Raw genomic sequence first — 20501 nt, 5'->3', positions numbered from 1 at the left:
ATATATAATTCACTGAAAAAGAGAATCCATGGAGCATCCTCAAAAATAAAAAGAACAGCTGTTCTTTACAGAAAAATGCAGGCTAATGAATATAGTCAAGGAAGGGCATGTTAGCGTTGCCATTCTACAGTTCCCGGCAGGCAATAGGCAAGGATCATGAATGGATTCTAAGGCGTTAATGGTTATTAGGAATATCACAAAGTATCCCCCCCCAACAAATTACTAATTACAAGAGGAAAAAATATACACCTTTGAAGAGACCTGGCAGTCAGCACTGTAACCGAATCACCACACTCGTCAGCAGTGAGTCACCGTGCCACCGTGTGCCCGAGGTGATACAAGGAGCACACACCATTTGCGGGCGGCTGTGGTCAAAACTGTGGAAGATCTGTTCCTCAGGAATCTCATCGGGGGACAATCATGACAAACCTGGATGGTGCGTCACTATCCAAGACAACCGGCTTGACTCTTGGATGAAATCAGTGTCATGAACAACAACAAAAATGCAGGTCTGTTGTAAAATAAGACTTAAGAGAAACAACCAAATGTATCATGTGAAGCTTCACTTGATCCTGGATCAACAATGAAAAGGCTCTTAAGATTTTAGAAGCCAGGAAGATGAAGTATCAACCATACATAAGATTAGGGAATTGTTAATTTTCTGAGGTGGGATGAAGATACTGTAGTCCTACAGGAGAATGTCTTCATTAGCTGATGCGTACATCATTTTGGAGTAAAGGGTCACAAAGTCTGTGACTAACTCACAAGTGATTCAGTAAAATCAGCATCTATTTAGAGAGAAAGATAAACATAGAAAAACATTCACAACTGGTGAATCTAAGTAGAGGATCTATGGGTTGTCATCAAATTTTTCTTTCCACTTTTCTATGGGGTTGAAATTATCTTAACTGTTTTTTTAATTCAGTTCTACACCCAACATGGGGGGTCGAACTCAACCCCAAGATCAAGAGTCGCACACTCCAACTGAGCCAGCCAGGTGCCCCTGAAATTATTTTTAACAGTAAAATAATAGAGAGCCATTAGCCATAATTTAAACTGAGTTATTAGGATCCTCGGGGTTGGGGTTCAGGAATCTCATTCTTTAAAAGCTCATCCGGGTGATTCAGACACACAGAGGAAGGACCACTAGAGTCCAAGTCTTCACATCTACCCCACGTCTGCAGCTAGAGAAAAAGTAAGGGGAAGAAATGCTCCAAATTCTCTCAGAATTAGCTCAGCTGGTGGCCAAGAGCCTTCTCCTTGACAATCCCGAATAAGCCAATTATCATCTCACACAGTCTGAATGGCCCCTGAGGGTCTTAGGACTGATTTCCTATGGAGGTAGGAAGGTCTTAGTCCTTCCTTGGGCAGCCTTGGCTGCTCGAAGAAATTAATACACTTGATTCTCCAGGAACACATGCTTCAGGGCATTGGAAGAGCAAGGAGGATAGGAGCAGGGAGCAAGTCGAGGAACTGTTCCGGGGAAACCTACCAGACGTGAAGAATCCAGTGTTCCACCAGGAATCAATTTAACACCGCACACAGAGGGTTCGCCCAGGGAGTGCAGAAGGGGCAGACAACTTATTAACATTTAGTGACTGTTAACATACCCAGGTCAGATGTCATTACTAACAGCCCTGGCTCCACCACAAGAGGGCATATGCCCTCCTACAAAGCAATGTGTGCAATGTCTGTTCTAAGAAATCGGAGGAAAAGGAAAGCTGGACAGATTATGGGACAATTTAAACAGATGCAAGAGATTTTTAACTAAAGAGTAGAGAAGGTTAGTCTCCACGCAGCTACTATGAATGATTTTTATTGAAGAGGAAAAAAACGTTTCCACTAGAAAAGCTATTAACACGTCCTTCTATGTGATTATACTGCTCAGAAGGGACAGAGGTGGAGAGGCATCTAGTTGTAAGAGATAGCGAATGCAAACCCGGAAGCTAGAACTCTTCCCAGGAGCAGCAGCGGTGCCTACGGTTAGGCTTTCTGGGGGCCTAGTGGCAGGAAGACCAGGACGAGATCCATCTGGAGTACTGCCCATCGCGCTACCATGATGTTGCCCCTCTCCATGTGCCCCACTCACTCCTTTGGCAGTGGAAGCCCTCCCTCCTAGCCAGGCCACAATCAGACCACCAGATACTCCTTTAAAAAGCTAGCCTGGCTTCCTGAACGGGCCCAGCAGGTTCCTGGGCAGCCAGCCTTTCCGGAGGGAGGCTCTGAAGGACTCAAGGCCGGTACTGCTGTAGATCAGCCTCAGCCCACTGCCCAGGGCAATGATCACCAACACACCACCAGCTACTCCACTGGTAATCCCTATTCCCAAAGCTACAGCCACCTTCTTTTTCCACGGTGGGCCGTGAGGCTTAGAACCATTGTCCAGATTCACTTCCAGGCCCTTATCGACTAACTTCTGATGTTCAGTAAGGGACTGATGGAAATTCAGGTTCACCAAGTTAGGAGGAAGGACCCGCAGCCCAAAATAGAGCCTCTTGACAAGCCTCAAGTTTCTTAACAGCTGCACATCACACCGGTATGTCCCAGAGTCATACTCCTGAATAGACTCAAACCTCACGAAGTGCGAGCTGGCCCGGAAGGGTCTGAAGATTTCATCATCAGTTGAGATGATACCGCGAGCAAGTCGCCAGGTGAACCGGAAAGCTTCCCTCCCCACCTCCAGGATGTCTGAACTCAGGCAGCTCAGCTCGAATTCCTTCCCTATGAGAACGGTGAAATGGAGCATCCCACAGATCCAGTTGGTCAGACATTCCAAGCGCTGAGACGTACACTTCCTTCTCACGCCATCAGGGCCCACCTCGCAGACGGTCTCCTCCTTATAGCCAAGGCCACAGGTGACCGTGCAGCTGGTGGCATTGACAATAACCCTCCCCACGGCTTGCTGCAGTTTCTTTGGGATGGCCAGTGTTTTTGGTAAAGTCACCACCAAAGGCAGACCAAAGGCCAACACCAGGCTCCCGAGGAGGAAACCAGCGGCCGAGGTCCTCATGTCTCACCTCCGTCAGCCGGCACCCGAGGTTGTCCCAGCTGAATCCTCTATGGCGTCACTTCACTCCCTCGACACAAGCTCTCCTTCAGCGTCAAAACACAGGACGCACCCGTTGTCAATGAAACACTGCAACTCGATCAACACAAACCCAGTCCTTATGAACAGATGAGGCCACAGGCAGGGAAAAAGTCACCACGTTGCTGCTTTACTAGCTCTTGCTTGTCGGTGACCACCTCACCAGTCCCCATTCTGTCCACGCCCTTGTAATGAACTTAAATCCACCCTCTCGGGAAGACAAAGACGAAGAGATTTCAGCTTCTGAAGTCAATGTCCAAATTACTTCAAATGCATAGCAAAGCTATTCTTCCTCACCCCTGCCTCCCCTCTCCAAACTGTAGGATCCAAATTAAAGGGCTTCGAAACCCCAGTTAAATCTGGCCAAGAAATCAAATACCAGGTCTAAAAAAATAAATAAATAAAAGAGGATTACCTTGCATTAAGTTATTATTGACTTCAAAGGTTCCTAAACCCTTCTGTAAAAAAGAATTAAGAACTATGGACTGGAAGCCAAGTGATCAATCCTTCCTGAATTTCTATTTCCTCCTTTGTAAATTAAGACCACCTGGCCTACTTCAGGAGGGTCACTTTGGGCAATAAATGATAAACTGTACATGAAAACACTTTGTAAAGTGTGAAACACTGTTCACAGGTAAGGAATTTTAAATAGAAATGAAAAATTCATGAAGACAAGGACCGAGCTGCCCTTTTAGAATCCAAATGTTTACCCGCAAGAGGGGCGATACCCAATACAGCCCCTCTCCCCATTCTAGACACTCTTCCCTCCCAAGGGCACTGAAGGTATTTTTTGGTGGGGGGGATACATAATCCTGCCCACCTCTCGGCCTACTCCCTTACCTCCACAGAACAGAGGAGCTCATCAGTCACTTGGGTCAAGGTTGCTATGAAACAGCTATGACGTCAAAGACAGATTCTTAGTCCCAGAACAACAACAACAAAAAAAAATGAGCGGTAGACACTCAGATTTGACAATGATTAAAACCAAAGACTTAAATAGTCTTTGAGTTTGAAAGCAATTTAATCTAAGGGGAAAAAAAAAGTCAAATAAAGAGGAATTTAACAGTACTTACATTTTAAGAAAGATCCTTGGAAGGGAGGAATGCCCTCGAATGTGTTTTTGTAATATCCAGAATATCCCCCAGATGGCCTCTGCCGAGTACTTACACACACTTACGGAGTTAAAGAATCTGGAGAGAGATCATTCCTAGATGATCTTTGTGGTATAACACCAACTCTTTGCTTGATTCATTCATTTATAATCTTGTCCAGAACTCTGGACTCCCCGAGCACCCCCTACTCCTCCCAGGTCTGCATCTTTGCACAGAAAGATCTAACATCAGTAAACTGCATTTCCTGTCCTACAAATCAAAGGGGCTAGTGAGTTTCAGAAGCAGCGTCCACAAACCAACATCCACACCTATTCTTTAATAAACATCCGATTTTATTTACAAAGCATTAAAGCTTCAGCAAGAAGTAACCCAAGGCTAAGTCTCGTCTTGTACAAAACTATGGAACGTTAAAAAACGAAATGGCGGGATGGGGCGGATGGGGGGGAGGAATGACAAAAGAGAAGAGAATACGCATATATTGTACATATTGAGAAAAAAATCAAACTGGATAGGTTTCAGGAGCTGAAAAAAATTCCCAAAGCATAAATAATTATTAGGAAGTGCTGCCAGACACCATCTGGCAGGGCTGAAGCCGATCTTCTCAGGAGCCAGTCGAGGAGGTGTCCGGACATGGCAGAAACATCCCAACACACAGGCAGAGGACACGGAGCTACTCTGCCCCTGTAAGGAGGGCAGAGACCTTCCGTATCACAGTTTGTGCAAGATCGAGATCGCGGTGCATGTCCACAGAGAAATGGAATGGAAACAATGTGTGCAAAACAAAAAACCCATCCAGTGAGCCACCTGCCAATCTCAACCACTGGTAGGATGTGAAATAAGAAATGAAATTCACAAAATGAGCATTTAAGGAAAAAAGCCGAAAAAAGCCATGGCGGCTAAAAATACAAGCATTTTGCAACTGACTCAGGGGGAGCTCTTACTTCAACTACTGAATATTTTGGTTCTAAAAGATGGAGCAGGAGAAAGAGGCTCTTCCTGATGTAAGTCTACTTTGATTGCTATCCTAAAATCCCAAAGGTAACCCACTCGTGTGGGGCTGCCCACAGGAGCACCCAGCTGTTGGCGGGACTCTCCCCGGAGGATGCCGCACCGATGACAGCCCAGGTCAGCTAAAAGCTCTCTGCAGAGAGTCCTCTCCACACCTGGGACTCTGGGTTCAGAGAATTCTCAGAGAATTTCAAACACCTCATGTACACGTCCATCCTATCTGCTACTTTGTATATAAAGAACAGCAAAAGCAAGAAGCAGGAAGTAAAAAAATTTTTTAAAAAGCTAAGCAACCTTTCACAGAAAGGAAGAGACTGAAAACATGTCGTACGGAGGAGCGGGGATACAAGAAGGGGAAAATGTCACAACAAAAGGGAAGGGACAGAGATCCACACGCGATAAAAAAAAATTTTTTTCCTTGATCTTTGATTTGAACTGTGTTGTTGCTGCTTTGATTGTGGACGGTTTGACTTTAGTCCTTGCATAGATTCCCCCACCCCAATAAAAAAGAAGCTCGTGGAGAGACCCCTTGGTTTGTTTCCCTCTCTGGACACCAGCACAGGTGAAGCAATATGAACTACTGATGATTCTTTGCTGCAGATAGATGAAACTCGCTATCTTCAAAAACCATGATTAATGAGAATGAACCACTACCGGAGGAAAACATGCAATGGAAGGAAAACAAAGAAAAACCTTGACCCTCTTACAGCCCAGCTTCTTGAGCAAAATGGGGTATGTTAAGAAGAGGGGGCCTTTCTTATCTTTCTTCCCTTTCTGAAAACTTGAAAGCTTTCGAGCACTTTCTTTTCTGCCCATCCTCTGTACACAATAGGGAAATATAGGAGGTATCTGGTGAGAGAGTTAAGTTTAAAAATGGAAGACAGAATATGCAACAGAAGTTTTTCTAGGATACCGGCAGCAAAACTTCAGATGAGAGTAAGTCACTCGAGGACATGCACGGAGGATGGAAGGCAAATAGGATAGGAAATGTCAGGTCAAAATGATCCTGGGCACAATAGTTAGATGAGCAAAACTGGTCTCTTTTCTCCAGCCACATAACTAAGCATTGAAGTCTGAATGAGTCAAAACTCCTGTTTGATGTCTTCACAAATGCTCATTCCTGAGAGCCTATTTGGACTTATGCTTGAAAGGGAAGGGCCGTGTACTCTTCTTCCATAATTCACTTCGTCATTCAAATATACGATTCACTCCTTCCACCTCCTGGGTTGGAGGGAGAGGCCTTTGTTTTAAATTAAAGTCAATCTCAAATGACTGACCACAGTGTCCAGAGGCCACATGATGGCAAAGTGGGGAAGAACGAAGAACTTCAAGCGTCTTCATAACAGTTCTGAGATTGCTCCCCCTGCTAAAGAGATGAGACACAAAAAAGACGTCTTTTAGCATCAACCTGGACCAGCAGCGTGCATGACCAGAAACACTGACCGATGCTGGATGATGCCTGACACGCCCACATGCGCTAAGAATTCCCCCTTTAAGTTAAAACCAACGCAACTCCCATTTACTCTTTACTGAAGCAACAAATAATCCAAATCCCAAACTCCCATCCTACTACTTCCCTTAGTACTACCCCAAAGGGGAAAAAAAGGCAAAATGATCAGAGTTCTACACATTTTCTAAGCTGCTAACCATTCTCCAACATGTTGATAAATGCTTTATAATCCAAGGAGTGCAGTAAGTAGAGGAAAGGAAATTCTAGGGTGCTCCTTCTCTTCATCTTTCATATATTAGATTAATGAGTCACTAAATAATTAACAATGAGCAACAGACCCTTTTCCAAGCATCCCTGGGCCTTAACTGACATTCTCCTCACCTTGGAATCCCAATATGGTGAAATGTTAATGAAACCTACTGCCAGCATTTCTATGCGCCAATAACTGATCAGTAAATAAAATCCTCAATAGTAAAATCAAATGAACACTTCCCTGATTATTCCATAGAAGCTGTTCAACCTCTGAGGGACATCCTTAAATGGGCTGCTGTGAAATATTAACTAGGAAGCGTAAGAAGAGAACAAGGTGAAGAAAATCCTCCCAGATGTCACCGGAATTGGGGTGGGGGGTGGGGGAAATATGCCACTTGAAGGTATAAAATGGTTAAAAAATAATTGTCCCAGTTATGAAAGAAAAGTATCCACTTCTAAACTTTGCTTTTAACCTGATTTTTAAAGTAAAAGTTCAAGCACAGATGAAAACAGGCAATAAAAATATATTCCCATTTATCTGAGGACAGATGAGAAATTAGGAGATATAAACTCTTCTGGATGCTACATTGTTAAAAATCAAATTTAAACTTTATACATTTCAGTAAGAGAAAAAGTTTCTTTAGCACTTGCTTTTCAAAACATAACTTCTTGAATTGATTTTTTATTTTATTTTATTTATTTATTTTTTAGATTTTATTTATTTATTTGACAGAGAGATGGGACAGCGAGAGAGGGAACACAAGCAGGGGGAGTGGGAGAGGGAGAAGCAGGCTTCCTGCTGAGCAGGGAGCCCGATGCGGGGCTCGATCCCAGGACCCTGAGATCATGACCTGAGCTGAAGGCAGATGCTTAACGACTGAGCCACACAGGCGCCCCATTGATCCTTGCAGTGGGGGAATCTACTCCACAGGGCGCAACACCATGCCTTTAACGCATTAAGGCCAATCTGAGTGTTCCCACAGGTACCCTGACCAATCTTCTCTTAGCCGTTTAAAAATGAACACACCACTAATGTTTTAAGCCTAAATCACGACAGGAAAAACTGGTTTGATCACAAATCAATAGTATTAATAATGAGCACTCAAGATGACTAATGAGGTACATTATACTGACTATCTGAGGTCAGTTAATGTTTCAATATAGTTCTTATTCACATGGACAGACCAAAATAAGTAAATAAAGGCTTGTCAAGGCATCAGGTAACAAACCAAAACCACAGCCAGCAATACTACTATGAGTAGATAAAATACAGAGCAAGAGCAACACAAGAGAAGAGCTCCAGGCTATTTAAAATTCTGCCCCGAGGATCCACAGTATTTTGCTGCAACATAAAAGAAATCGCCAGTAACATAAAATTAAGAAAAACTGGGCTCATGATGAGCTGTTACTGGTCCTCCCGACGGCAGCCAAAGCTAAGGTGGCCTAAGAAAACGCTGGATATGAACTCTCAAATATTACCTTAGTCCGCTAGTAAGATCACAAAGAATGAAAAAGAGTATCTACTAGCTATCTGATTTTAGTAGGAGTTCATGAATTAGTCTTTGAAAGACTGATCATTTAAAAAAAAAAAGAGAAGAGGTGGGGAAAAAACCCCCACTCCCTACCAAGCACTCCAAACAATCGGATCGAGGAGGTGGCTCAGAGGCCTGGGGTCGTGGCCGGCACCAGGAGGACGGTGGCACAGCCACACGCAGGGAAATCCGCATGGCATCCACGCGCCCCCAGAAGTAGCACCTCTGCTCACTTGGGCCTTTGCCACCCCCAGGAGACCCAGGTATATACCAACCACTTCATGCCCACCTTTCCAAGAGCCCTTTAGACCATGTATGTGATGGGCCACAACTCTGTCACACTTGCTACTGATGACATTTACTGCCAAGAAGCCCTAATTCCTGGGCAATCCTTGAGCCCTCACAGACAACAAGGACCCTGGTGGTTCTGCTCAATGTCAAGTTTCTGTTCTGAGGACTGTACTCTGGAGAGAATCTAATAAGGAAATTTAGGGGAATCACAGAGATGGTGCTGATGTTGATCGGGCCTTTTCGAGAAGTCCCAAGCTCAGGGCTATCCTCACTAAGTAAGCTTCCACTGATGGGTCCTCATTCATCAGAGAAGGTGTGTCTTCATGGGTGTGGGTCCACTGGTGCTAGCTAAGACCAATGAGCTGTTTGATAGGGAAGAATTTTCTGTAGCCCCAGATTCCAGATGGCCAGATTATTTCTATAGCAGTCTAGGTGTCTTCCAATCTTCCTGCATAATCTCCTACAGCAACGTCCAAAAGACCGTAGCAGCTTTGTCAGGGCCGGTGAAGGCTCATGCAATAGCTCCTTCCATAACTGGTCAACTGCAGATTTTAACAAACAGTTGCCATTTATCTAGGCTGAGCAACAACACAGCCTGCACCTATAACTCCTTCAAACAATTTAGCTCTAGGGGCGCCTGGGTGGCTCAGTCGTTAAGCGGCTGCCTTCAGCTCAGGTCGTGATCCTGGGGTCCTGGGATCGAGCCCCACATCGGGCTCCCTACTCCGCGGGAAGCCTGCTTCTCCCTCTCCCACTCCCCTTGCTTGTGTTCCCTCTCTTGCTGTGTCTTTCTCTGTCAAATAAATAAATAAAATCTTTAAAAAGAACAACAACAACAATTTAGCTCTGATGGAAAAGTAGGGCACTGGGGCAGAGGCGAGATCCACAAAGCCTTGAATCTGCAAATACAACCTCCAGACGGAACTGATTCTTGAAGACGCTTCAACCTCAGGCATTCTGAATCAAGTTTTGCTTCTTACTATCTCCCGGAAAATCTACAATGACCGCATACCGCTTTTCATGGAAAATCTGAGGTGTGGAAGGATACAGAACTCAACTGCCGAAGAGGTTTTTTCACCTCAGTGGCCTTTGCAGGGAGAACCAAATGAAAATCAGCAGCATGTGCCAGCCAACCTTTGCCTGCTCTGGACCCTGCAGGCCGACCAAGGCCTTTGCCCCAAGAATCCCACACAAAAGATATGATAGGTTGTCCCAAAACTCAGACATCTGACGGAGTTATAAGACACCCAGTTTCACCGCCTGTGATGTGCAGCCTCCACAAAGCTCCAAACCACACTGCAGCTAGAGCACCACACAGGGTGCAGCCCTTCTGAGAAAGTCGTGGAAGCAAACCACAGTGCCCCCGCTTTGAGGTTTTTTTAAAGATCCTGCTCCTCAGCACTCTGGTTTAACCTGGCCACTGCAGTTTTGGAGATGTCCATTCAGGCAAAGGTCAAGGAACAGGGCCAGAGGAGCAAGGAGAAAATGGGAGGAAGGAAGTGTAGTTTACATGGGGAAGGATGCACTGCACACAGTCACGAGAAGCTGGTGGGATGTTTGCATCATCTACGCAGTTGCTCTGCGTGTGTGTCGTCAGAAAAGGTACCATCGCCCTGGCCTGTATGCAGAAGTCTCCTCCAGTCCCTGTGGAGGGTGAAGCTGTTAAAACAGCTGCCTCTCGCGCTCGCTTCGGCAGCACATATACTAAAACAGCTGCCTCTCTCTAAGGCTGATCAACTCAAGCACCCAATAAAAATAATGCACAAAGTGAAAGTCCAGTTTACAGCACCTGCTCAGGATACAGGTTCTAGCCTTTACTGAGGTCAGAACCCCATTTAATCTTGTCAGCAAAGTGAGCAGGAATACACTTCTAATAGGTCCTAGATCCTGGTATGCACTCTTGCTAGGAGCTTTGAAACACTGACTTCTAATGCTGAAGTATCTATTTCACATACAGTTCAAAATTTCACTGCGAGCTATTCAATATTTTGAGAATTTCAGGAAATAAAAATGGCTGAGTAAACTTCCCAACATTTGATTTTGACTCTCATTTAGACATTTTTGAAGTATAGCTGGGAAACACCACTGCTCTTACACTCTTGAGCTTAAAATCTAACAGCGGCTCATGGTGTCTCTGACAGAAACCCAAGTGGGGAAGGCCAGAGATACTTACTCACTGCTAGTGACTGCATCAATTATAATTAAAAGTTGAAATCACTGTATTAAAGAGAGGAAAATGTGAATTTTCAAAAACTTTTAAATGGTTTATATGCCATACACATACTGTTAAAAAGCGAATGATTAATTACTGGCAGGTTCTGAAGAAGCTAGGAGACTATGTCCTACAGTGTTTCAATCAATTCAGTATGTCTGGCCACATTTTATTTTAAGTAGGCCTCATGCCCAGGGCGGGGCCCAATGTAGGGCTTGAGCTCACGAACCTGAGATCAAGACCTGAGCTGAGATCAAGAGTCGGACACTTAACTGACTGAGCCACCTAGGCATCCCTCTGGCCACATTTTAAATCACCCTGAAGCATTTCAGCTTTTTAAGCCAGAGGAATCTACTGAAATTTAAACCGTGTTTTTCTGTAGTGGCACCAGCTTGTACAAAAAACAGGTTATAGAGGGATCATTTTTTTTTTACATATATCAATTACTGACCTGCAATCTTTGTTGGCAATGGCCATGTAACTCTTCTCAGCTATTCTAAAATATATAGAGAGCCTTAAGTGGACTGAACGTGGAGGTGCGAACTGGTATTCAGTGGAGCACCATAAATACTGCTGTTGAGGAAAACACGCTGGTGGCTCAAGTGTCATGTGTTGGCTGTGAACACCTAAAATCTAAATCCAGCGCATGTGAGGTGGAATTACTCTAAATGAGTAACTGAGTAGGCTTTAGCTTCCCAACCGAGGAGAATTCCCGTTCACACGATTAACTGCAGGTGTACCTCAAACAAGGAACTCAGTTTCACCGTCTAGTCATGTGTCCCATCAGCACACTGGGGGTCACACCCTGAAGTTGAAAATTTTAAAGCAAGAGGGAAAAAACCTGAATACGACCACTGGTATTTTCCCAGTCCTATGTCTGAGTCTACTGAGCTAGCCGCAGGAAATTCAGACCACTGTATTCACTAAAGTAGTGCTCATATACAGAACATTTTCCAAAAGCCCAAAATGTTTGAATACAAATGGACTCCATTTGATTACTGTTTTCCAAACAAGAGACCATCTAGCCTACATTCACAAGTACTTGATAGGAAATTCAAATTGTTCTCCGTCCCCCAATAAACTCCCTCCATCATATAAAAGTGACAAAACTCAGGAAGTTTCAAAGGTGTAGGTGTTAAGAAGCTACACGGATACTGTAATTGCTGTCTTTTTGGTAATAATCTCCTATATGGAAAAACATTTCACCTTCTTCTTTAACATGATGGTATTACTGACAAGTTTTTTGTTATTGCTTCTGACTACGGAGACAGAAAACCACCACCTCTGGGATTTGAATAGTTTAAAGAAAGACAAAACACTACAGTCAGGTTGTATAAAGCAAACTTCTATTTCTGGTAATCTGTCTGGCTCTTTCATTTGAGGCAAAACAAAACAAAAAAATCTAGAAGCAAATACAGGCAAAGAAATGAATTAAACCAGGGGTTCTTACCCTTTTGGGGGGCCATGGATTCCTACAGGAATCTGATGAAAGCTATCGGCATATCTTCCCCACAAAAATATTCACATAGTATTTTGTATATAATATCAGGGGAATATAGATCCCCTGAGATCTACTGATGGACCCAAGGTTAAGAGCCACTGAATTAAGCCAAATCTGGTTTAGCCTACCCTTGGTGGCAGCCTAACACTGCGAAAATCCACCAGCGGGAAAAGGAGGGAAGGAAGGAAAGGGTGCTGCAGGTAAACGGAGTCAGGGGCTGTACAAAGCAAGGCCGCGAAGCAAGCCAGACAGCGCTCCCAGTGTGTCCTTACCTGCCAATGGCTGGCTGAGCTCCGCCTGCACTTTACCCTTCGCTGATCCTTCCAGAGGTAAACCTCTGTCCCCTTTGTAGAGTTTCGGTTTAAATGGAGAATCTTTCTCTTTACCTTTTGATCCTTTAGGCCGGCCTGCTTGCTTCTTCTTGGATTTGCCATCCCCCTTCACACCCAGTAGTGGATGGACTTCTGTAAAAGGACAGAGAGGCACGGGAAGGGATCCACACGCCGCCCATCCCAGCGCCCCAACCAGGCACAGGCCACACACCGTGACTACCCGGGAGCAAAGAGTGCCGCCCTCATGTCCCAGACCCCTTAATACCAGGAGAGAAGTGTGCATTTACTAATTATAAAACTATAAAAGAGTGGCTATTGCAGGAGAAATCGCTGCTTGGCCACGGGCATGCAAGGCCTCCACGGCTCATACAACAGCTCCAAACCAAAAAGGCAGCTGAGACACAGTGACAACGGAGCACACTGAGCCGTACCAGGAACGCACACAAGCACACTGGCAGGGGAGGAGAGAAAGGGAGTGGGGCCTTGGATCCAGGCCACCCGGGGCGACAGTCCTGACTCCTCCACTCCCCGAGACCTTGGGCAAGCCGCCTGACCTCTCCAAGCCTAAATTTTCTCCTTTGTAAAGCAGAGAGAGTAAAACAACTTGCGGAGTTGATGTAAAACTCAGCAATGACACAGAAACACAACAAAAGTGCCTGAAGCAAGCAGGCGCACCATCAGCAGCATCAGGGGACACAGAGCTGCATCATGAACCGACTGCGGTCAGCTAAAAGAGGGGGATGGTCAACAGTAAACACACACATACACCCCCCAACCTATCCCAAGAGGTGAGAATAAAGGCTGCCCAGTCAGACTGCAAAAGCAGGGAGGAAGAATGAAAAGATTATCCAGGTCTCACCAGTACTTTACCACCTAGTAAAACCACTCTACAGGAAAAAAAGAAGAATGGTATAATGAAACAAACTCTGAGCCAGAGGTCAGAAGACGGCACGTTGTCATTTAGGCAAGTACTAGAAGGCACAACTTCTCCACTTTAGAAGGGAAGTGAAAGCAGATGAAATCGTTACAAAGTCATAAGGAGTTATTAAAAAAAAAAAAGACTCATGGGAAATTTCCTCTGAGGTAAAATCACTCAAATGGGAAGTTACCAGACTGTGTCGGAGAGTAAGAAGTGATGTCTATCGGTAACAGGGAGAAGACGCAGCCCTTACCATCATTAGGTACTCCTTGAAGTTCTATATTGGTTGTTTTGGGTTTCTTCTTCGGTGGCTGGGACCCATCCGCTGAAGACTGCCTCTTCTTCTCTGAACTAGCCCCTTCATCCATCAAGGAGGTTTGGACAGCATCCGGTGGGGGGCCATAAGGATTTTCTTCCGGATCTTCTACCTCAGGGGCAATGGGTAAATATAATAGAGCCTTTGAATCTTCCAGCTCTTCATCACTATTTGGAACAGGATCAGGCAAGGGATTGGAAAAAAGAGGAGACAGTTGCTTAAACCATGAACCCTTCCTCTAGGGCAGAATCACCTACATTAACCATAAGCAACAGGTATGGATCTAGAACTTTAAGAAAGCCAAGATGATTAAGAGAAAATCAGACAATATGAATAACAAAATCAGTAGTAAAAACAAATGGTATAAATGAATTATCTCAGTTTTCCTTAAGATTTTCTATCAGGGGAAAAGGGAAGGGATTTCTTGTACACCAAAGGACTTATTACTTTGAACTAACACACGCAGGGCAGCCGGGGGAGGTGAGCGTACACCAGAGCCTGAGGAGGAGGGGGAGGAGCGCCCCGCGGCCTCGCCTGCAGAGGTGGCTCACCTGCTACAGAAGGCAGCAATTGGGTCCACGCTGGTGACATCCACTTCCTCATCCTCGGCAGCATCAGCCCCTGCAGGAGAGAAATGGCACAGGTGTAAGAAGAAGGAAAAACACAGCTTTTTACTTGCAGCCTAATGATTTCCATAAACTAAAATTCAGCAGAAACAAAGGAGGACAGCCAAACAGTTCGTTTTACTCAATAATTCAACAAGTAGGTGCTGAATCTCCACCCTATGCTGGGCACTGGGGATACAGTGATGACCAAGAAAGCCGCACACAGTTCTTCAGTAAAAACTTCACAGCCTAACCAGGGAGACAGGTATCAACAGATAATTTCCATTCAAAAAAATTTTTTTTAATTTATTTGAGAGCGAGAGAGAGAGAGAGCATGAAAGGGGGGAGGGTCCGAGGGAGAAGCAGACTACCCGCTGAGCAGGGAGCCCGATGCGGGACTCGATCCCAGGACTCCGGGATCAGGACCTGAGCTGAAGGCAGTCGCTCAACCAATTGAGCCACCCAGGCGCCCGATAATTTCCATTCAATTCAGTAAGTGTGATATGCTACGAATATGAGAAGGAGGAACAAGTTATCTGAGCTTGGAAAGGCTTCACACAACATAATCCAGCAACATCAATACAATACAGAACAGGCCGCCTCCCTGGTGATCCTCCTAAAACACGGGGGCATATATGTGATCTAATATCACACAAGTGAGGATCAGCACTTCCAAACTGGAAGAACCAACCTCAGTCCCAATTCCCTGATTCCTGGCACCATCAAGTGGTCCAGCAGGCGATGACCTGTGTCATTAATTCCTTAGTGAGTAATTAACTTACAACCGGGTATACTAATAAGCATTCATACACACGAACCCCCATTAGATATAAAACCCTGTGTTAGACAACCATGGGGATTAAAAAGTCAAATCTTTATTCTAAAGGAGCTTCCTATCTAGTTCAGAAAACAAGATAAGAATAACAATGAGGGGCGCCTGGCTGGGTCAGTCGGTAGAGTAGGCAACTCTTGATCTTGGGGCTGTGAGTTCAAGCCCCATGTTAGGCAAAGAATTTACTTAAAAAGCAAACAAACAATGAGCACTATCACAATCCTAATCGAAAATAACATCTGAATGCTTACCTTGGCCTAGGTGCTACACTGGGTCCCTTACACGAATTACTCCCCACAACCCTAAAAGGCAGGTTCTATTATTACCACTATTTTACAGATGAGGAAATTCAGGTTTAAAGAGTAATAAGGGGCGCCTGGGTGGCTCAGTCGTTATGCGTCTGCCTTCAGCTCAGGTCACGATTCCAGAGTCCTGGGATCGAGCCCCGCATCAGGCTCTCTGCTCGGCGGGAAGCCTGCTTCTCCCTCTCCCACTCCCCCTGCTTGTGTGTCCTCTCTCGCTGTGTCTCTTCTCTGTCAAATAAATAAATAAAATCTTTTAAAAAAATAAAAAATAAAAAAATAAAGAGTAATAAGCATTTTGCCCCAGGCAGTTGGACTCCAGAGCTCATGCTGTTTACCTTTATCTTCCTGCCATGGGGGTGACAATACCTAATACAGACTGAGCACCCAGCATGTGCAGGTGATCAGGTGATCATCAACAATTCATCAGGAAACACAGTGACATAATAAGAGAGCTGTTAAACCCTAGTAAAAATGCTCAGAGGCCCTCAGTTGGTGCGTTCCACACAGAGACTCTCAGAACACCGTCAAAACTGTGTAAGCGTAAAGAAAAAGAGACTGCAGTCGAGAAATATTACCTGTCTGCTCAGGCTCACTCTTATCTTCATCTTCAATATCAAACTCTGATTCCCTTTCCTCATATTCTACATTTTCATCCAACTCCTTGAAGTCTGGGGCAAATGCACTCCAATTTTCCTATGCCGCAAACAAAATACACTACTTAACCGTATGAGAAAGCAATGGTCTGTAAGCTCGACATTACTGATAGAAATGAAAGATTGGAGCACATACAAGACTTAGAACTCTGAGAACAAATCTGGCAGATAACAAAAATAAGGTACCTATAGGTTTTACTGTCTTAAGGTATTTAGATCTTAAACGTTCCAAGTTATTAACTACAGTTCTCTCATGAGAACTGCCATCTTTAATCTTTTAAAGATATAATTATCAGGTAAAACACTGCATTTTCTTAGGAGTACACGGATTACAAACATGATTAAAGTTGTTCAAAATAAAACCAAGATATAAAACAGAAACTAACTGAGCTGAAAATAAGGAAAGCAAAAGAAAACTCTCAGGTAACAGAAAAATGTAACAGAAAGTACACCAGACTTTCTCCCTGAAGACAGAGGTAGTAAATCAGCTTTGGACCAAGACCTTCCCATCAAAATAAAGCAAAACTGAATCAATTTTAATTAGGTTACAAGAATCACATGCAAAAGAAATTAAATAGGTCATTTTTTGCTTACTACCTGTAAGGTTCTCTGATATAAAGAAAGGATATCTAGCTTCAAAGCAATTAAACCAGAAAAAATACTTACTACTTGATTTTGTGCCCAGATAGATACCACTCCACTTGAAATGGATGCTATGATGGGTCGAACAGGGTGCCACTAAATTTAAGGAAGGAAAGAAAAATCAGCTCTAAGAATGGATCCAAGATTATCTGTTTCACATCAGTAACAAGAGCAACCTCTCATTCTACTCACAGCTACATCCAAGAGGAGTTCTCCTCTCGTTCCATGGAGAATCTTCACCAGGTTGCCAATGCTTTTCTCCCAGATGTACAAGGCATGCTGCCGGGCTGAACCAGCCACTATGTATTCTCCATCCCCAGAGAAACAACATTTCTTCCACGGGGTCCTGAAGGACAAAGAAAGTACCCAAGGAGAACCAGAAGCTGAGCTCAGGTCATGTATTGCCCCATATTCTTCTAGGTGGTGATACACACCTATTTACCAAGTCCTGTAACTTCTGCATGGGTTCAGGCTCTCCATCTCTTCCACAAGTTAAGATTTCTCTACCATCATAAACTCGGATTATCCGATCTGCTGTGTTAATTAAAAAGCAACTAGAGAAAGGATAAAAATATCAACACAAGAGGTCAGAAATCTGTTTCTGTTAACATTTTCTATTAATATCTGTTACTCAGAACAGTACCATAGAACAACTACTCCACATAAGCTAGAACACTTATGTACTTACTTGTCACCTTTCAAAGCAAAATAGAATTTGAAGTGAAGATATGTTGTATACTTTGTGTATCCCTGAACCCTATATGCACAAACTGATCTTCAGTATTTATTTTTAATCTTTAGTATTTGATTGAAATCCATGACCTCTAAACTGAAACCAGCTTGCTGAATTCACAAACTTAGACGTACAATGCATACTTCATTTCTCTGGCCTATCTTATACATAACATATTCTTCCTAATGAGTTAATAAACTATGTCATTTTAAAATGTTCTTTTACTGTAATGACATTGGAAATCTGTCTAAAATGTAAGTTATTTCACTACCTTCCTACAGATTTCACTAAGCTTTCCTGAATTCTAAAGAATTTTGAACATGAATGTCCTCTAAGTACACATGCATGCTCCTATACAAGACAGAAGGACTGTCACCTCTCATCCTGACACCAACAATCTAATTCTTCTTGTTTCTGTTGACATATCTACTTCTAGTTGGGTAACCACACTTATCAGAAAAACATCTGAAAGTAAAAGGATAAATAGTTTTATGTAAATAGAGTGTATGTCCAATTACTATGTGAGTTCTGTGACATGACTTTGGATTATAAAAACAGGTGATCTTTACCCAGAGCGTACTATGTGGCAGGCATTTTAGTTCTAAGCATATACCACCCCGGTATCTTTTCTGCCTGATCATCTCCAGAAAAAAGAGGATGTGACTACTGGTTCAATGCAATAAATTTTATGAACGTAAGAACCAGATACTGACAGTTTCTAGTTATTTTTTAAGTAAACTTTCTTAAAGATTTAATATACACAAAAACTGTGAATCTCAATGTATTTTTGCATTCTACTCACTTTTAAAACTGTCCCTAAAAAGACAAGGTCTCACCTCCCCTTCCGGGCAAACTCTATGGACTTAATAGCTGTGGTATTGCTTGTTCCAGTTGTTACTCTGAAGGAAGCAACAAGATCCTGAGAATCTGTTTTTAGGACCAAAATCTAAAGTTCAAAGGAAAAAAAAAAAAAAAAAACCATTAAGTATTCTGATAACCTACAGTAATTAGAACTGGCTTCCATTTCTAAAACTGGGCAAAGACTAGGTAAAAATATAAACATCTCGGGGCGCCTGGGTGGCTCAGTCTGTTGAGCATCTGCCTTCGGCTTAGGTCATGATCCCAGAGTCCTGGGATTGAGTCCCGCATAGGGCTCCCTGCTCCGAGCGGGCTCCCTGCTCCATGGGGAGCCCGCTTCTCCCTCTCCCTCTGCCCCTCCACCCGCTTGTGCTCGCTCTCTTTCTCTCAGATAGACAGATAGATAGATAGATAGATAAATAAAATCTTTAAAAAATATATAACGTCTCATGTATTCAACCTGATTGACTGATACTGCCTTTTAATTCTTCAAATAAAGAACCATGTCTTAATCTATTCTCAAAATACAATGTTTAGTGTTATTCACAATAGTCAAAAGGTGGAAGCAACCCAAGGATACGTCAGATGTATCAGATGAAGGGATAAACACAAGGGGGGATGTACTCCAGTGGGACAGTACTCAGCCAGGAAAAGGAGGGAAATTCGGGCACATGCTGGGCATGAAGGAATCTTCAGGACATCAGGCTGAGTGAAATAAGCCAGTCACAAGAAGACAAATGCCATATGAGTCCACTTACATGAGGTACCTAGGGTAGCCAAATTCACAGATATAGAAAGTAGAGTGATGGTTGCCAGGGGCCGGGGAGGGAACAAGGACTAGGAGGTTCCTGCTTAACAAGTACAGAGTTTCAGTTTTATAAGATGAAAAAAGCTTTGGAGATACATGGTGGTGATGGGTACACAATAATGTGAATGTACTTAATAGCACAAAACTGTACACTTAAGAATGGTTAAGATGGTAAATGTTATATTTTATGTTATGTGTATTTTACCACCATTTCCAAAAATGGCCACTTTCTAAGGTAGCCATGAAATTATACTAGCCTATACACCCCAATCACCAAAAAAAAAAAATCAAGTTGCCTAATGGAACTACAAACTCTAACCTTTATTAAAGAGGCGCTGGGTAGCTCAGTCAGTTGAGCATCAGACTCTTGGTTTCGGCTCAGTTTGTGATCTCAGGGTCACGAGATCAAGTGGCAGGGAATCTGCTTCTCTCCCCCCCAACTCCCTCTGCCCCTCCCCTCCACTCGCACACATGCATGCGCGCACTCTCTCTCTCTAAAATAAATAAATCTTTAAAAAAAAAAAAAAAAAGTAAAACAGGACCTTAAAAGCCCAGCTAACTTCTTACTCCACAAAACTGCAGGTTAAGTGGGCTTAAATTATATAATATTTACAGAACTAGGTATTAAGACATTTTTATCAAATGTATTCCATTTTATACTATGACTTTTAAACTTTATAAATGAGGGGCGCCTGGGTGGCTCAGGTGTTAAGCATCTGCCTTCGGCTCAGGTCATGATCCCGGGGTCCTGGGATCAAGCCCCACATCCGGCTCCCGGCTCCCTGCTCCGTGGGAAGCCTGCTTCTCCCTCCCCCACTCCCCCTGCTTGTGTTCCCTCTGTCGCTGTGTCTCTCTGTCAAATAAATAAATAAAATCTTTAAAAAAAAAAAAGAATTATCATGAAGGCATGACAGAAAAATAGGCCACATTTGCCACAGGCACGAGACATGCTTAGTCCAGGGATAAAAGATATTTCAAAGGAAGCAGAACAAGTAAACATGAAATAAGCCAATACACAGGATGACTGATGCTTATTTCACTAGCTTCCAGGCTTA

At 43.6% G+C, this 20501-nt stretch overlaps 2 protein-coding genes across 4 annotated transcripts in view; both read right to left on the bottom strand.

Moving 5' to 3' along the window:
• Window positions 1–1909: 1909 nt before the first annotated feature.
• TMEM81 (transmembrane protein 81) lies at window positions 1910–3452 on the bottom strand. The gene has a single exon (XM_032422393.1). The coding sequence runs from the start codon at window positions 3008–3010 to the stop codon at window positions 2159–2161; it is 852 nt and encodes a 283-aa protein (XP_032278284.1). The 5' UTR covers window positions 3011–3452; the 3' UTR covers window positions 1910–2158.
• Window positions 3453–4511: 1059 nt separating this feature from the next.
• Window positions 4512–20501, bottom strand: part of RBBP5 (RB binding protein 5, histone lysine methyltransferase complex subunit) — a 37669-nt gene continuing 21679 nt past the window's right edge. For 2 of the 3 annotated variants that reach the window (XM_032422231.1, XM_032422233.1), the window contains 9 exons: window positions 18617–18726; window positions 17482–17601; window positions 17240–17393; window positions 17072–17143; window positions 16328–16445; window positions 14562–14631; window positions 13948–14177; window positions 12716–12907; window positions 4512–6571 (listed from right to left, as the gene is read on the bottom strand). In XM_032422231.1, the coding sequence (XP_032278122.1) occupies window positions 6543–6571; window positions 12716–12907; window positions 13948–14177; window positions 14562–14631; window positions 16328–16445; window positions 17072–17143; window positions 17240–17393; window positions 17482–17601; window positions 18617–18726 (1095 nt within the window). In that variant the 3' untranslated portion in view covers window positions 4512–6542. The remainder of the gene's footprint in view (window positions 6572–12715; window positions 12908–13947; window positions 14178–14561; window positions 14632–16327; window positions 16446–17071; window positions 17144–17239; window positions 17394–17481; window positions 17602–18616; window positions 18727–20501) is intronic. The other variant, XM_032422232.1, reaches the window with a different exon arrangement.

The sequence above is a fragment of the Phoca vitulina genome, unplaced genomic scaffold (assembly GCF_004348235.1).
Source record: "Phoca vitulina isolate PV1807 unplaced genomic scaffold, GSC_HSeal_1.0 scaffold26, whole genome shotgun sequence".
NCBI classification, from domain to species: domain Eukaryota; kingdom Metazoa; phylum Chordata; class Mammalia; order Carnivora; family Phocidae; genus Phoca; species Phoca vitulina.
The sequence above is the reverse complement of the archived record's forward strand: the minus strand, read 5'-3'. Positions and strand labels throughout refer to the sequence as shown.

Bases quoted from the DNA above. Each gene is read 5' to 3' on its own strand.
- TMEM81 (XM_032422393.1), bottom strand. From the start codon at position 3,010: ATGAGGACCTCGGCCGCTGGTTTCCTCCTCGGGAGCCTGGTGTTGGCC.